The 18,294-nt window shown below is 48.8% G+C and overlaps 1 protein-coding gene across 4 annotated transcripts in view; it reads right to left on the reverse strand.

The window, feature by feature from the left end:
• The window catches only part of CCND3 (cyclin D3), an 81,344-nt gene that overhangs the window by 2,032 nt on the left and 61,018 nt on the right, over positions 1-18,294 (reverse strand). For 2 of the 4 annotated variants that reach the window (XM_082345987.1, XM_082345990.1), the window contains 2 exons: positions 3,835-4,050; positions 411-570 (listed from right to left, as the gene is read on the reverse strand). In XM_082345987.1, coding sequence (XP_082202113.1) covers positions 411-570; positions 3,835-4,005 — 331 coding nt within the window. In that variant the 5' untranslated portion in view covers positions 4,006-4,050. Of the gene's footprint in view, positions 1-410; positions 571-3,834; positions 4,051-4,942; positions 5,313-18,294 lie in introns of those variants that run through there. The other 2 variants (XM_082345989.1, XM_082345988.1) reach the window with 2 other exon arrangements.

Consider the following 18,294-nt stretch of genomic DNA (forward strand, 5'->3'; position numbering starts at 1 on the left):
GTCTGTAAGTGATCCTGGCCAGGGACCAGGGAGTGAATGAGTCTCTTCCTGGTGTGGACACAAAATTAGGGTTAAGAGACCTGGTTTCTGCTCTCAACTTAGTCACTGTAAGACCCTGGGCAAGTCACTTCTCTCTAAGCTCTCAGTGACCCACCTACATACTTGGGGGGTGGGGGGGTGGTCTCTTGAGATCCCATACAGCTTTGCTGCTTTTCTGTATTGAGACTGGGGGCTCAGAGGGAATAGAATTTTCACAAATAAATTTTGAGAAGAAATTTAAGAAACCAGAAATCTGTTCAGGATTTCAGTTCAAGAAATCAGTTGAAGAAACCAGAATCTCCTGCTTACCGCTCACCCTTCCAAGTCTTCTGATTTCCCTGGCTTGGTAAAAATGTGTGTAGGACTCTTACCTGTAGCACAAAGGGCCAAAAAAGTCTGGGCGTGCTTCTTGACCAAGGCCTGTCGGTCACGGGGCAGAGAGAGCCGGTGCAGAATCAGGGCCAGGAAATCATGGGCAATCACGGCGGCCAGGTCCCACTTGAGCTTCCCCAGGACCAGCACCTCCCAGTCCTGGCGGTTGAGGAAGAGGGTAGGGTCAGTGGCTAAAGAAAGGAAGGGGAGGGACTAAAGCAGAGGTCTCACAGGGAGGGAAGCCCATCACACTTGAAGGTCAGGACCCCAGTTCTGCTTTTGAATTTTAAGGACTGGCACCGTGGCAGGAAAGAGGTGGGGGTACTTGCTTTGAGCCCTATTGGTCACTTCCTAGATGCCAGAACTACATGCTTTATTTACATGAATTATCTCTTTTAATCCTGCTGGGTTATCTTTTGGGATCCAGTAATCCAGGCCTTCTCCTGACTTCCTGCAAGGCTCTGAGCACTTCTCCAGCCAGGGTTGAAAGAAAAGACTGCAGCAGCAGATACCACCACCATCACCATGAACTTGAGGCTCCTCTGGCATGAAGCAGAAAGAATCTCCATAATCCCAAGGATCTGTGAAAGAGGAGATCACTAGCCTGCCCCCAACTCAGCATCCCAGCCAAGTCCACACCTCTTGAAGCAAGTGGGGTGAGCATGAGGCCACACCTCCTGTGACACAGCCACTGAGCCAACCCTGAGGTTCCTCAAAGTGGAGGTTGCCCAACCCAACCCACATCCCCTTGGTGGGACATTGGGGTGTGGGGCTGAGATAGAGCACCCCACTCCACCTCTTTGGCTGGCACCCGTAGTGCCTAGTGCCATTTGAGTCTTAGGAAGAGAAGTGGAGGCCAAGCCAAACAGGATGGGTCCAGATGATCCCTGAGGGATCAAACCATCTCTCTGCCTGCCCTAGCCTCTATACCACTGCTAGGTCCTGGAGGGAGGCTGGGAGCCTCACCCCAATCCACTCTTCTGGGGTTCCCAGCCCTGGCCCCGTTTCTGAGTTGCACACATGAGGATTTCTTCATTGTTTTATCTCAGGAAGGAACTCATGGGTTTGACCCCTTACTGAGGTAGAAATGGCAACCCCATCCAACCTCTTTTAGGCCCCCCAGTCACAGCTGTCCCTCTCCTGGCCCCCACCTGGGTGTCATCCTCTTGAACCTCTCACAGAGTCCCACAGAAAACAGCCCGGCCTGGAATGGGAAGAAGTTGGGCAGAGAAGCTAGCATTCTACTCCTGGTGCTTGTCCCAGTGGTCAAACTCCTAACTCAGAAGTGAACAGAGGGACTTGCCTGGTGGCGCAGTGGTTAAGAATCCGCCTGCCAATGCAGGGGACACGGGTTCGAGCCCTGGTCCGGGAAGATCCCACATGCCGCGGAGCAACTAAGCCCGTGCGCCACAACTACTGAGCCTGCGCTCTAGAGCCCGTGAGCCACAACTACTGAGCCCGTGCTCCGCAACAAGAGAAGCCACCGCAATGAGAAGCCTGTGCACCGCAAGGAAGAGTAACTCCTGCTCGCCACAACTAGAGAAAGCCCACATGCAGCAACGAAGACCCAACGCAGCCTAATTAATTAATTAATTAATTTTAAAAAAAGAAAAAAAAAACCTTTAGAAAAAAAAAAGTGAACAGAAAGTACTTAGCATCCAAGGAAACATCTAGAAGGCAACTTGGAGTGGGGCTTTCCCTGTGGGGAGGCATAGGGTCCTGCGTGAACGAGGGCAGCCCCTGAGAACCTCAGCCCTCAGTTGGCCGAGAACACACCCCTGGCAGCTTCCATCACATCCCTAACCTCTTAGGCCACCTGAGTGCTAGAACATCCAAATTCTCCTCAGCCTCAGTGCAATGCTGAGGCAGGACCTTTCCTTCCTTCTCTGGGCCCCAACCTTCTCTGTGGCACGAGGATTTGGACTGACTGGAGCTCTCTGAGGTCCCTTCCAACTCTGACCTTCTAGGAAGTCATCGATCGGCACACTCCACCCCCCAGCTCAGGCATGGGGAGGACTTTTGGCCTGTTCTGAAAAACTCTCCTCACGTAAAGGCACACACCCCATCCTAATCTTTTCACAGAAAGGAAGTCCCCTTCTACCTTCTAGCCTAAACCCCTCCAAAAACATCTTGCTCATTAGCCCTGAAAACCAGCTCCACCTTTAGACTTGCCAAAAACTACCAGATTCATCACAAAGAGCTGTGGGGCCTCCCGGATTCCCAACTCCGGCCTCCTACTCCCATCTCCGAGAGCTACTTGGCAGGAAGAGGAATCCTGTTCCTCGACAAGCAGCACTCGGGGGCCCCAGTACCCTGGCTTCTTGGCCAGCCAATCACAGCAGCCTGCACGCTGCCCTCCTCCCCGGGAGATGGGGCCCAGAGACTCCTCTCCGGGTCAAGAGAAGACTGGGCCGCTGTAGAGCAAGGTGGAGGAAGGTGCCAGCTCACCCCTCTCCCCCCACCCCCGCCCCTCGGGAGATGATCTGCACGCCCTAAATAACCTCTTCCAGATCCAAGCAGCTCCCCCACCTCCTCTCCAGGGTCAGTGGGGAAAGAGAACTGGTGTCTCCCCTGTCCTGCCTCGGGAAGAGCCCAGCCCAAGTTCCCAGCAAGAGGCCCAGGGAGCCACTTCCCAAACCACAGGAGTGACAGCAGCTCCCCGCAGTGTTATGAAAGACCTTGGTCAGAGTGGGTGGGCCAGGGGACAGGGCATCATTATCACATCGGAAGCAGCTGCAGCTCAGCCCCAGTCTGTGCCTCAGCTCTGGCCTTTGGCTAAAGAGGAAAAGAAGAGATGATTCCACAGGCCTGAAGCAGCTGCTCAAGTTTCCCAGAGTGAGGCTAGCGAATGAAGAATTAGGAAGGAGCTGTTTCTCCTGGGATATAAAAGGAAGGGAAGAAGGTGGGATGAAACTCCTTGGCCCTTCCTTACAGCAACCCTGGCTATAATCTGCTCTGGGAGGCTTTTCGATCACAAAGTCCACACACTGGGATACAGACTCAACCAGGGCGGCCCCCCTCCCCCACATGAAGCACATTCCACTCCCCCACTCCAGGGGGGGTGCGTAGGCATGTCCTGCTGCTGCCAATAAATAACTCATGGTGGCTGTGTAAACCCAGAGGCAAAGTACTAGTGAGAGTAGACATGCAGTTTGACTTGTTGCTATCTGGGGGAAAGACCAGGAAGGAGTGGCACCCGCTGGAGGTCAGGAGAAGGGGTTTGGTTCATGCTGGCAGCGCAAGCCTGGGCTGGGGGCTACCCTGACCATCACACCACACTGTCCCATCTCTTATCAAAAAAAAAAAAAAAAAGCCTCTGCTACCCTCCCCAGGGACAGAAAGCTCTTGAGGGTCTTAGCTTTCCTTTTCCTGGTAAGTGAGAAGGCAGTGTGTGTTGAGGGGTGGGGAGGATTATGCACGCACCCGCAGCTGGCGGGGAGAGACAGAGTGGTCGGTGTAGATGCACAGTTTTTCGATGGTCAGGGGCGTAGTCTCGCGCAGCTTGGAGGCCAGCAGCATGCAGACCGCACCCAGGAGCTGCAACTGCGCCTTGCGGGTGGGGACGCAGGACAGGTAGCGATCCAGGTAGTTCATGGCCAGGGGGAAGACTTCCTCCTCACAGCGCTGCTCCTCACACACCTGGGGGAGGGCGCACAGTCACTTCTGGGGCAGAGGCAAAGGAAACGCAGCAGCACTAAAGGAGGGGGGGGGAGGTGCGCTGAAGGGAAGTGGAATAGGGAGCAAGAATCGGGAGGGGGTAAGTGTACTTACAGTGACAAGGACTAATACGCAGGATGCGCCTTCCCCAAGGTGTCGTCCCCCCTCCACTTCCTCTGCGGTGCCTCCTTCCCCCCGGGGGTGGGGGGAAGCGGGGTACGCCAGAGGCTCCCTCCCTTAAGGATTCCAAACTGAGACTGCCCCCCCCCACCAATACCGAGGGTGAGAGGGGACGGAAGAGTCCCCCACGGGAGCCAGAGAACTGGGACCTTAAACCCCATTACCGCCACCCAGTGCACACACCCAAAGGGAAGGGAGGAGACGCCAGCGGCTGCCTCCCGCACTTTTCATTTCCCTGACTGCCGGAACAGCGCGCCACCCCACCGCCTTCCCCGCCAGAACCCCGCGACACACAGGAACCGGCTCTGCGGCGGGGGCGGCCGAGCCCAGGGTTTTCCAGGCGCGCTCTCCCTAGAAGACCGGGCGGGGGAGCGAGGCGGGAGACGCTGAGAGAAGCCGGAGGGGAGAGAGTGGCCCTTGTCCCGCTTTCCCGGCCCGAAGAGAGGGTTACTTGGGGTGCCAAACAACTGGCAGTCAAAGTCAGGGTTGGAGAAGGGAAAGAAAGGGACACCAGGGAGGTAGCCGGGTAGGGTGCCCGAGTGAAAGGAGTGAAAGGCCAGGCCCCGGGGATCTGCGCCACAGAAACATCTTGCTGATTGTTGTTGGGACCAGGATGTCCCGACAGGGCGGCCCCGGGATGTCCGGAGCCGGGGACGCCGGGGTGGCGGGGGAGGGGAGACCCTCCGGGCGGTACCTCCAGCATCCAGTACGCCAGCATCTTCCGCATGTGCGGCTTGATCTCCCTCTGCACACACTGGAAGTAAGAGGCGCGGGGCACGTAGCGCTCTTCCAGGCGGAGCAAGCTCTGCAGGACACGCTGGTCCCCCAGCAGCCGCGGGTCCGGCCCGGCCCGGGGCGCGTGCCGGGTGCCCTCGCAGCACAGCAGCTCCATACTCGGGCAGCGCACGGGCAGGGCGGGAGTGCGGGCTCGCGAGCCAGAACGCAGGCGGCGGGCCGGAGAGCGCGGGGCGCGGGTCTACTGCTGGCGCTGGCACTGCGCGGCGGAGCCTCAGCCCGCCCCCGCCGCCGCGCGCGCCGCTTCCCTGACAGGCGCCCCGCCCCTCGCGACCAAGTAGCAACCGTGGAATGCTCGGACGTCGCGACGTTCCAGGGGGCGGGGCCTCCGGCGCCCAGACGGAAAGGGCTGGCGGGCGCTCCCCCTCCCCCCGGGCGGCCGCATTGGTCCGCGGGGCGTGGGCCGGCCGGCTTCCGGGCGCTCCGGGTCCTTCTGACCACCCGGTGGAGAGAAGTTCTTTCGAGGTGGGCCTCTTCCCCACCTCCGAGCCCTCCCATTTTGCTTCTCTGACTCCAGTCGCCCAGGGAGAACTTTTCTCCAAAGTTTATTCATTCATTCGTCAAACCGTACCTCGCCCTTCGCTGCTTGCTCTAGGGAATATAAATAATAATAAAATAGCTAGTTCTTAGTGAAGAGTGTTCTAAGCACTTATATCTTCACGAAAAAGCTATGAGTTAAGTCATACTGATTCTGCAGTTGAGAAAATTGAAGTACAGTAACTATAATAATAGTTCGTCTGCGGCAGAGCTAGGATTGGGAAGCTGACGATCTGGCTCTAGAATCTGTGCTCTACACCATTGCTACTTAAACTGATCCCCAGGCCAGCAACATCTTCATCGCCTGAGGGCTGGTTAGAAATGCAGACCCTCAGGCCCATCCCTGGCCTGCTGGATCAAAATCTGCATTTCAACAAGGTCCCTGGTGATTCCTGTGCATATTAAAGTGTGAGAAGAGATAGTCTAAATCGGCACATTTTAGAAATACAACAGGGCGGAAAGGCCATGGCTTCAAGGCCTCACCTTGTCATTTAAGTTGGCCGTGTGGCCTTGGACAAACCCTGAAGTCGGCCTTAGTTTCTGTCTGAGGAAAACATGGGCAGAGAAACTAGCTCCTTTTTTTTTTTAATCAATATATTATTTTTTTTATCAGTTTCTTTTTTTTAAAATAAATTTATCTATTTTTGGCTGTGTTGGATCTTTGTTGCTGCGCACGGGCTTTCTCTAGTTGCAGTGAGAGGAGGCTGGCTTCTCACTGCGGTGGCTTCTCTTGTTGTGGAGCACAGGCTCTAGGCACGCGGGCTCAGTAGTTGTGGCTCGCGGGCTGAGTTGCTCCGCAGCATGTGGGATCTTCCTGGACCAAGGCTCGAACCTGTGTCCCCTGCATTGGCAGGTGGATCCTTAACAACTGCGCCACCATGGAAGTCCAAAACTAGCTCCTTTTTGGAGGAGTTTCTTGCTCAGACTCTATATAAAATCTTCCAGTTGCCATTTCTTCTACCTCCCAAACTTTGGGACTTTGCAGCTTGTCCAAAGCTGGATTCCACATGACCAGGAGGCAAACCACAAGCCTCCAGTAATGCTCCAAATGGGAGGAGGCCTTGGGGATCCCTGCCTCTCCTGGGGTCCTCCAAGGAGAGGAGACGCTAAGGAAGCGAGTTACTAGAGAAATGACACCCTATAGAAGAGGCAAGCTCTGCGTTAAGCATTTTCTCAATGAATTGTTCTTTTTTATATAATAATTTTTTGTTGTTTTCTTATCATGGAAATATTCATCTGCATTGTAGAAAACTTAGAAAATACTGATGTCACACAAAAAAGGAAATAATAATTACTCACAATTGCACCATCCAGATAACCCTTTAAAATGTCAATGTTTATTTTTCTAAAATTATTCTCTGAATAAACACATATATTTTTAAAAATGAGATCATTCTGCAGTTTTGTAAGCTGTTTTTTTTTCACTAAAAAGTATACTGTCAACACATTTTCCATCTCATTAAATATTCTACAACATATTTTTAATGACTTCCTAGTAGTCATTCACTAGCCATTGAGTGAATATATCATAATGTATTTCACCAAACCTGTATAGTTGGCAATTTAGATAGTTTCTAGTTCTTCTCTATTAGAAATAATACTGTAAAATATTTTTGTGGTAATATCTTTGTGCACACTCATGATTATTTCTAGAAGTGAATTAATTTCTAGAAGTGGAATTTCTCAATCTGAGGTTATGAAACATTCTAAGGCTTTTGATACAGTTCTTATTACCAAATTTCCCTGCTGAAAGGCTGAACCAATCTAATGAACAAACATTAGATATCTACTTAAAAAAAAAAAAAAAGCACCTCTACCAACTGGCGAGAAGAAAAGTGGTTTATTAGTAATCTGCATAAATTTTTTAATTCAACAGCTCTTGTTGTGTCAGCGTGAATGTGTGCTGTGTACCTTGTCTGATCTTGCAAGTCGTCTACTCTCTTCAAAAATACAAACAAGAAGTTCCTTTAGTTAACTAATCATTGCATTGCACTCTTTTGTTAAGGAGAACAGTGAATCTAAAATTATAAAGATTAGATATGAAGTTATGGGGAGGCAAAGATGTTGAAGTGTAAAGGGCTTTTAGGGGGACTAAAAAATGTAGCTTTTGAAGTTAAGTACATAACCAGAAACCAGATCTGTCCTGAAGGAAAATGTTTCTTTACTTTCAGAATTATTGAGTAGCACTGTTAAGAAGATTGTGCATCTTTGATGAGACAGTAAATCACCAGTATTTTTTATTTTTTTCAGAAGTATATTATTACTTCCCCCCATTTTACAGAAAGGGAAACCTGTACTCAGAGTGGCTAAATAATTTGCCCAAGGTCACAAAGCTAATAAGTGGTAGAGGCATGATTCAACCTAGGGAGTCCGGCTGCAGAATTCATGCTCTTAACTACTTTATTCTACTGCCTCTTGTGCTCCTTTAGGAGTGCGAATAGACTTATTAGTTGTTGATTTACTGAGGAAGGGGAACACCTGCACCCTGGGGAAGGTGGCTCCTGGTGAGCAGGGCCTTTTGAAGGATACCTCTGCCTCACCCCTGGCTGGGACTGCCATGCCCAGAGCAGAGTCGTCCTGGGCCTCCAGGCCAAGGTCAGCTACAAGCCGGCTGTCCTCCAAGGAGGCAGGTGAGCTCAACATAGCGCCAAGGCAGAAGAGTTTCTGGAGGGTTGGCTTATCTGCTTGGGAACTTCACCAAGCAGCTCCACCTCAAAGAAATAGGGGCTCCCCTTGTTTTTTTCATAAAAGAAGAAAAAAAAGCCAAAGCACTGACCAGGGCCAATATGGGGAGGAGTTTCTGCCCAGGTGCATTCAATTAGAAAAAGTTGCTCAATGAAATGGCAAATTAGAGGGGTGGGAATGGAATGTCACAGGCCAGATGAAAAGCCCCAAGGAGGAAGGATGCAATGCTTTCTTCCTCTTCTTCCTTCTCCCACTCCTCCTCCTCTTCAGCATTGAAATGTCCCCATTTGAGAACTGAGGGGGTGAACAAGGTGATGGGTGAGGCCCATCACCCCACAGGCTACATTCTGTAGCTGTTACCGTCAGACCCATTGAGATGGCAGGTAGAGGCAAGGCAGCCTGGGTGGGGGGCTGGGGCAAGGCTGCGGGGTCAGGCTGCTTGTGTTCCACCGTTTCCTCTTTTGTCCAATGAAGATAATAATAGTTCTACCCCGCAGAGGGGTTCTGAGGACTAACCAGGCAGAAAGCATCTTGCCTGTGCCTGGCCCATATGAGCATTCAAAGATGGTAGTTTTGCTGTTGTTGTTGTTCCCTCTCTCAAGGAGTACCCTTTCTCCTATGAACATACACCCGGAACCCCTCAGAGAAAAGCAAAATTTGAGGACCAGAAGCCCTCCTTCTGGAATGGCAGCTCCAGCAAACTTAGGTGATCCAGCTCACAGTGTGAAGTACATGGTCAGGGGGTTGGTGGTAAACACTGCAGGGCCCGGGGCCACACTGCTGTCACTCCACCCTCCCTGGCTGTGTGACTTTGGGCAAATTATACCACCTCTCTGTGCCTCAGTTTCCTTTTCTGAAAATGAGAATGATAGTAATGAAACCGTGCTTATGTTGCAGGGTTTTGTTGCTAAGCAAGGCTGCTCGGTTTTGCAACCCTGCTCTCTTGAGTGATTATTAACTTACAGGGGTCTCCCATACTTTTTTCTTTACTTACAATCCCCTAGTGGAATTAACTATCAGTAATACCACCCCTAAGAGTGGTTGGGAGGATGAAATGCACTCATTCGTGTCAAACACACAGAACAGTGCCTGGCATATGGTGAGCCATTAAAAAAAAAAAGTTCATCGTGATTGTGGAATTTACAGGCACAAATTTCTTTATCTATAGGGACTATTTATGATAATAAATGTAATATGATGGATGTGGAGGCACCTGGAAAATAAAAAATGCCAGGGATTACTGTAGTGGTGGGAAAGATTTGGCAAATTCTTTGCTTCAGAAAGGATGAAGACGACAAGTGTTCTGGTTAATGAAACAATCCAGTACATGAAAAGCGATCTGACATGCCTTTATCGGATTCCTAGTTTTCCGAGAACTGGAGAAACTTATATGAATACTATTTCCCCCCAAATTTTTACTTGGAAATATTTCAAAACTACAGGAAAGCTGCAAGAATAGCACAGTGACCACTAACACACCCTTCACCTAAATTCCTATGTGTATTTTGCTGAACTATTTGAGACCTAATTACAGACATCATGACTCCTTACCCCTACGTTTTTCAGCCTGTGTCTCCTAAGAATGCAACAGTCTCCCAGTAACCATGAAACAATGATCCCAATTAGAAATTGCATACTAATACAATACCACAAACAATCTACATACAAAGGTCCCCAGTTGTTCCAGTAATAGCCTTTCATAGCTTTTTGCTTTCTCAACCCGAGATCGAGGATCCTGTTTGCATTGTTACCTCTTTAATCTCCTTTACTCTAGAATAGTTCCTCACCCTTTTTTAAAAAAGTCTTTGATGGACTTCCCTGGTGGTCCAATGGTCAAGACTCTGTGCTTCCACTGCAGGGGACACGGGTTTGATCCCTGATGAGGGAACTAAGACCCCACATGCCGTGCGGTGTGGCCAAAAAAAAAAAAAAAAAAGTCTCTGATAACACTGGCATTTTGGAAAGCCAATTGTTTTAATTAAGCATTAAACCAAACTGAACATTTTTTTTTTTAGGATTCAGGAGACACTTCAGGGCTTACAGTAATCCAGGTCACTATTTTCAGCATTTGTTGTAAAATATTTCAGATCAGTAATCTCCAAAAGTTTTTGTTCATCCATTCCTCAGTAAAAACTGAGCATACTCTTCCAATGGATACAGAATACTTAATTTATAAACTATGTCCAAACCTGCTACTCTAACATATTATGTACATTATAGAACATACGAAGAAAATGTAAAGTGTAAGACAAAAATACATAGAATAGAATTTTTCACATTTTCTTCCCACTCTACAGTGGAATGTCTTACACCCAATGTTCGCCACTATTTGTCTATCCAGCTCCCAAGACAGGCTTCACTACTGATCAAGAAACTCTTTCCCACTGAGCCTGAATGGGCCTTAAAAATGTTAACACCAGGGACTTCCCTGGTGGTGAAGTGGTTAAGAATCCGCCTGCCAATGCAGGAGACACGGGTTCGAGCCCTGGTCCGGGAAGATCCCACATGCCACGGAGCAACTAAGCCCGTGTGCCACAACGACTGAGCCTGTGCTTTAGAGCCTGCGAGCCACTACTGAGGCTGCGTGCTGCAACTACTGAAGCCGGCGCGCCTAGAGCCCGTGTTCCGCAACAAGAGAAGCCACCGCAATGAGAAGCCCATGCACCGCAACAAAGAGTAGCCCCTGCTGGATGCAGCCAGAGAAAACCCGCGCGCAGCAACAAAGACCCAACGCAGCCAAAAATAAACAAACAAATAAATAAATTTATTAAAAAAAAAATGTTAACACCGGGACTTCCCTGGTGGCACAGTGGTTAAGACTCAGCACTCCAATGCGTGGGGCTCAGGTTCGATCCCTGGCCGGGAACTAGATCCCACATGCATGCCTCAACTAAGGAGCCCATGTGTCACAACTAAGGAGCCTGCCTGCCGCAACTAAGACCCAGCGCAACCAAATAAATAAATAAATAATTTTTAAAATACTTTTTTAAAAATGTCAACACAGCACTCTGGACAGGGCTACCAAATCAGAGCGGGCACGTGAGTTGACCTGTCTTCTGTTTCTGTTTTACACAGGAGGGTGCCTTCTCGGCAACTCCACACGGATGTCCAATAGGCACCTTCAGACTCAACTTCTCCAAAACGGAGATCCTAAGCTTTCCCTCAACAAACCTGCTCCTCCCACCAGCTTCCCCATATCAGCACATGGCAACTCCATCCTTCCAACTGCTCAGGCCAAAACACTCGGTGTCATTCCTGACTCTGCTCTTTCAAATCCCACATCCATCCATCAGCAGAGCATGGAACATCTACTTTCAAAATATCTCCAGAATCCACCCTCTTTTCTTCTCTTCCTCTGCTACCTCCCTGGTCCAAATTCAATTCTTCTTTGTCCTGACTGGTCTCCCACATCCAACACATCACCCATTTCTGATTGGTTCTATGTCCAAAACACATCTCCAATCTTTGCCTTTTCTCTATTTCTACTGCTACCACCCTGGCCTAAGTGGCATCATCTGTTGCTTGGATTGGGTTGGTGGCCTCCTGATGGGCATCACTGGTCCACCGTTGCCCCATCCAGTCTAGTCTCAACCCCCCAGGGCTCTCCATTCACTCATGTGATTATCTCTCACTCACTCTGCTCTGGCCACACTGGTCTCCTTGTTACTCTTGGAACATACCAGGTGTACATGTCCCCTTTGTATTTGCTGTTCCATCTGCCTGCAATGTTCTGCCCCCCCATGTCCCCAAAGCCCCTCCTTCACTGCCTTTGGGCTTTAACTCAGTCACATTTCTCATATAGCCTTTTCTGGCCATCCTACCCCAACCCTGATTCTCCCTGGGCCCTTTCACCGCTTTATTTTTCTGCTTACCACTAATCACTAGCATACTCTATACTCTACCTCCATGTTCTGCTTATAGTTTGTCCGCTCTCTCACCACCTCACCGAAACCAAATGGTGCCTGGTACATAGTAAGTGTTCAAAACATCTTTTTTGCATGAATGAATGAATGCATGAATGAGACAAACTGGATGTGAGAAAAACACCAGCACAAGTTGCATCATAAATGGCAACTCACTCGTGGTCAGTGAGGAGCTCTAGAGCACAGGGCCAGTGGGGAAGGGGGGGGCCGGGCACAGTGGACAGCATGTATTCCCCCCACAAAGCCAGGAGGCTCTGCTTAGCCCCAGCCTTTTGCTACACCGTGGTAAGGAGCCATCCAATTCCTTTAGTTTCCAAGGCACACACATGCTCTATGGGCTGGATCTGATGGGCAGGGAGCAGTTTGCAATCTCTAGTCCATACGTTGCTTGTGAAAAGAAACCTCAGGTACTGGCTTGAACCTGTCAAGTCTCTCCTTATTATAAAATTAGAAAACAGCCTATATATTCACACATGTGCTTTTTCTCCCTTGTTCTGGCTGCCAGAGTTCTGAATAAATGAGACCTTCCTGTTTGATATTCCTGTTCCACAGCTAAGGGTGAGGTGAGATCTGGGCCTCAGGTTTGGATGGGTAACTTGCTACAGCAAAACACCTGGCAAAGAGAGACTGGTCTTTGGACTTTCAGCTGGGAAGCAAGAAAGCCAGTATTCTTCATTCTAGGCACGAGATAGCCCTGCACCAGCTTAGCATCATGAGAAGTAAGAGAGGCTCTGGAGTTAGGTTGCCGTTTGCCAGTTGTGTGATCTTGGCCAGGTTACTTAACTTCTCTGTCCTAGGCTTCTCATCTGCAAAATGGGGATAGTAACAGCACATACCTCATAGGGTGGGTGCAAGGATTAATACAGAGAAAGTACCTACAACAGCCCCAGGCTCATAGTAAGTGCTCAATAAAGGTAGCAGTGATCATTAACAATCCACACTTACTGGAACATGCTGGACCCGAGTCAGAGATGAGAAGCCTCCGTTTTAAGAGCTTCCAGTCTGGACTGGATGACTATGGTGATCCTGCATCGTGGAGAATCCCAAGATGTCATTAGGACAGAAGACTTATTTACCTGGGCATCTGCAACCCCCATCAGAGGCGGGCAGGGTGATCTGTGTGTGATGGGAAGGGTGGGCTGCAGTGGGAGTGCTGGTGGTGGGGTGGTCCTGGGCACCTGAATTCCATGAGGCAGCCTACGGTGGAAGAAGTGGGACTGAAGGAGCTCAGAGGGTACGTAGGGGCATCAGAGGGGAGAGGCAGGAAGGGGGCACCCAGAGAAAGTTTAGCTCCCAACTGTGGGGCACCTACCCACAGTTGGGAATTTTAGGTAGTAGTAATAGTAGTAGATCCCACTTGCTAAGCACCTTCTCTTAGCCAGGCACTGAGAGCTTTACCAATTCACTCTAAGAGGCACAGGTGCTATTATTACCCTCCTATAACAGATGGGAACAGAGAGACACAGGGAAGTTAGGTAACACCCAACACCAGACAGCGAGCAAGTGGTTGTCTTAGTTTGGGCTCCCCAGAATCCGACTCTGAGACAAGGATTCAAGTGAAGTAATGTACCTGGGAGGTGATTCCAGGAAGCACCTGGAAGAGTGGGGAAATGAGACCCGAGAGGAAGGAAGCCGGTAAAGAATGCATCATTGGGTCAGTTGCCACTGTGGGGTGGCACTCAGTCCTTCTGGGAACTCTGGTAGATGATGAAAAGCCCATGCCTTGGGGGACCTGCTCCTGAGGGGCAGGGTGAGGGAACAGGGACACCTGTCCATCAACTCCTAACAGCCATGGTTGAGGGCTGCTGGGGATGGAGGTGGGTCTGGAATTAAGCACCAGCACTTCCAGCTTTCCTAGGTGGCGGTGGGCATGGCACCGGGGGCCGACAGCCAGAACAGCCATCAGGCAAAGTCGCAAGGCTGGGGCTTGGAAGGGGGCTGCTGCACCCTAAAATGTGAGGTCCACGGGCATCTGGGTAGAGAGCGTGTGGTACCTCGTCAGAGGTGGGATTTGAACGCTGGCGCCAGGGCAGGAGTTCTAATCCTGAATAAAAATATTTTTAACAGTTTTGCGCTCATTCGAAAGTTGTTTGTGTACCAGAACATCAAACCTGGGGCTTTACCAAGCTTCCTTTTTAATTTTTTTAAATTTATTTATGTTATTTATTTGTTTTTGGCTGTGTTCAGTCTTTGCTGCTGTGCATGGGCTTTCTCTAGTCGCGGTGAGCGGGGGCTACTCTTTGTTGCGGTGCGCGGGCTTCTCATTGCAGTGGTTTCTCTTGTTGTGGAGCATGGGTGCCGGGCGTGCGGGCTTCTGTAGTTGCAGCACATGGGCTCAGTAGTTGTGGCACATGGGCTCAGTAGTTGTGGCTCGCAGGCTTTAGAGCGCAGGCTCAGTAGTTGTGGCGCACGGGTTTAGTTGCTCCACAGCATGTGGGATCTTCCCGGACCAGGGCTCGAAGCCCTGTCCCCTGCATTGGCAGGCGGATTCTTAACCAGTGCACCACCAGGGAAGTCCTATCAAGCTTCCTTTTAAGATACATTATTTAATGAAAAACTGTTAATTTTGAAAATATGAAGTAGACAATAGCAGAGGAGGCACATGGATGTGGCAGTTGTGAGGACAGCATGTAAATGACATACAGTTGGGAATTCATGGAAGAGGAATAAAAGGGCAGAGTTTTGGGAATTCCCTGGCGGTCCAGTGGTTAGGACTCCATGCTTCCACTGCAGGGGGCATGCGTTTGATCCCTGGTCAGGGACTAAGATCCCGCATGCCTCGTGATGTCGCCAAAAAAAACCCAAAAGGCAGAGTTTTGAATCTGAAGACCTTAGTTTAAGTCCCAGGACCCGGCTCTGTACCAGCTATAAACACAGAACCAAGCAAGTACCTCAACTCTGGGAGCCTGTTTCCCCATCTATAAAAGAGGATAGGGCTTCCCTGGTGGCGCAGTAGTTGAGAATCTGCCTGCCAATGCAGGGGACACGGGTTCGAGCCCTGGTCTGGGAGGATCCCACATGCCGCGGAGCAACTAGGCCCGTGAGCCACAACTACTGAGCCTGCGCGTCTGGAGCGTGTGCTCCGCAACAAGAGAGGCCGCGATAGTGAGAGGCCCGCGCACCGCGATGAAGAGTGGCCCCCGCTCGCCGCAACTAGAGAAAGCCCTCACACAGAAACGAAGACCCAACACAGGCAAAAATAAATAAATAAATAAATTTAAAAAATAAAAAAAAGTACAAGGAATGGTGGTTTAAAAAAAAAAAAAAAAAAAAGAGGATAACAAGAGCCCAAACTGCTTAGAGAATGGTTCTGAGACCAGATGTGATAATGCACGAGTTAAAAAGCATGAAGTAAACTGTGAAGTGCTAGGCAAATCTAAGGAGTGATTCCAAGGAATACTGTGGACAACAAGTAGGGATGGGGAATCCTACTCTGCCCCCCTTTGTGCCACCCCCAAAGTCCCCACTATCACCACCCCAACTTCGGCCTTGCAAACAGAACCCAGATTTTGTTGTGGTATCAGATGGCTGTTTCAGGGGAGGCCCGACACTCCCCTGTCTCAGAGGTTGAACTTAAATTCTTCCAAACCAAATCATGATAATTCCACAGCTGGTTTAGGAATGGGCAGTTGTCATAGTCTAGCCATAAGGTGTGAAGTAAGTCTACTAAGGGGGCTTCAGTAAGTGGGGTGCAAGAGAAAAATAGATTCATTTCTACCTCAGGTGAGAATGGAGTAAGATGTGCTAATATTTATTGGATGCTTACTATGTGCACTATTCTAAGAGTTAAAAAAACTAATTCATTTAATCCATATAACATTAAACTTCTGAGGTAAAGCACTACTGTCATTCCATCTGACAGAGAGGTTAAGCAATTTACCTAACGTCAGATAGCTATGGGATCTGAAACCAGGTTTGGCTACAGAACCCACACTCTTAACCATGTTGCTGTGACGCCCAGAGTAGCTGCACCCATCTTGCAATAATGAGAGAAGGAGCTGACACCTGAGAATGACAGCTGAAAGATCAGAACAAATTTCCCTCCCTGATGTTGTTGAGCGGCTGAATTAAACAATCTTGGAACCACCTACCTCTGGGCTTTTTGTGATGTGTGAGATAGTATATTTTCCTTATTGTTTAAGCTACTTTCACTCCCCAAATAAAAGTTCCCTTCTCTACTATCACCCACGTGATAGGACAGCCTTCAATAGCAAACAGGCAAAGAACTCCACCAGACATTCAAGAAAACAGTAATTTCAATCTTATACAAATTCTTGCAGAGAATGTAAGAAGAGGGTTCACATCTCAACTCATTTTTAGTGTAACTTTGATTCCAAAACCCAACGAGTACAAAATGAGAAAAGAAAATTACACTTATGAACATGAATGTAAAATCCTAAGCAAGATATTAGCAAACTGACTCCAGCAATATATAAAGAGGGCAATATGTTATTGACTTTATACCAAAAATGCATGGTAGGGGCTTCCCTGGTGGTGTAGTGGTTGAGAATCCCCCTGCCAATGCAGGGGACATGGGTTCATGCCCTGGTCTGGGAATATCCCACATGCCGCGGAGCAACTAAGCCCATGTGCCACAACTACTGAGCCTGCGCTCTAGAGCCCGCAAGCCACAACTACTGAGCCCGTGTGCCACAACTACTGAAGCCCATGCGCCTAGAGCCCGTGCTCCACAACAAGAGAAGCCACCGCGATGAGAAGCCTGCGCACCTCAACGAAGAGTAGCCCCCACTCGCCGCAACTAGAGAAAGTCCTTGTGCAGCAACGAAGACCCAACACAGCCAAAATAAATAAATAAGGTAAATAAAGAAATAGAAAAAAAATTTTTTTAATGCACGGTAGTTTATTTTGAAAACATCGATATAATTCATCACACTAAAAGATTAAAGGAGAAAAAAATCATATGATCACATCAACAGAAGCCAAAAAAGTTTTTGATAAAATTCAACATCCATTTACAATATGAAAAAACTCTTGTCAAAGAAGGGATAGATGGAAACTTTCTTAGTCTGATAGGGCATCTAATAAAATCCTACAGTAAACATCTTATTTAGTAGTGATACACTGAAAATAAACCAGGCAAAGTGCCAAGCATGCCAGGCCACTGGACAGAGCTTTGAGGGCCTTAGCAAAGGCAGGGAAAGACCAAGGGTTACTGCTTCCTCCTCCATGGCCATCCTAACCAGTCCTTTGTTCTCAAGGTCACCTGTGCCCAATGTTCTCAAGGCAGACCATCATTTCCCACCCCTCTCTTAACTTGTACATTTTTTAATGAATAGCATCATCTTTCTTCAGAGTCCTCAGATTTTAAGCCATCTTGGATTTCTTCCTTTCTTGGGTTTCCTATATCCAATTAGTTACCTGGCCCAACAAAACCATTCTCTGAAGCTCACTTAGATCCCACTCTTCCTATTCCTCCAGTAGGCTTTTAGCAAATTTCTCAAAATTTTCCACCAAAGTAAACCGCTTTGATAGCAGAGAGAATTCATCTCTCTGAGGAATCTGGTTGCATAATTTAAAATTGCCTTCTGCAAACCTGAAAGTCTAATATTCTGCCTTAAAAATATATATACATTTGGCATGTGGTCCATAATACAGTCATAACTGTTATATTATAAAAAGAATGGTTTAAATTACTTATGGTTAGGAAAATGAAACTCCTTGGAACCCGTGTGTATCATAAGACTAACCGAAGGAGTCTCAAACCCTCTTTTGAAAGGCTGGGCCTACATTACTATTGCAGAAGCCTCCCTGACAGGCCCTAGGTCTTCACCCTGCTTCCAGATAGATCCAGGATCCGTGGCCCAGAGCCATCAGATTAATCTCTCACAGACATGCCTTTCATCTCCAGTCCAAGGACCTGCTTATCAGGTCAAATTTAAAAATCAACCAGCCTGGCTTTTAAAGTTCTCCTTCAAGAGGGCCAAGGCATCCCATCCCATTTTATCTTAGCTGGAGCACTCCAGCCCACCTCAGGACCTTATCACCCACCACTGGCATCCTTTCTCCAAATCTAGCTCCTTCCTTCAAGGCCTAGCTCCTGGCCCACCAATTTCAGGAAACTTGCAGGGTTGTAAGATTGAAAGAT

This window comes from Balaenoptera borealis, assembly GCF_965194805.1.
Source record: "Balaenoptera borealis genome assembly, chromosome: 12".
Lineage (NCBI taxonomy): Eukaryota > Metazoa > Chordata > Mammalia > Artiodactyla > Balaenopteridae > Balaenoptera > Balaenoptera borealis.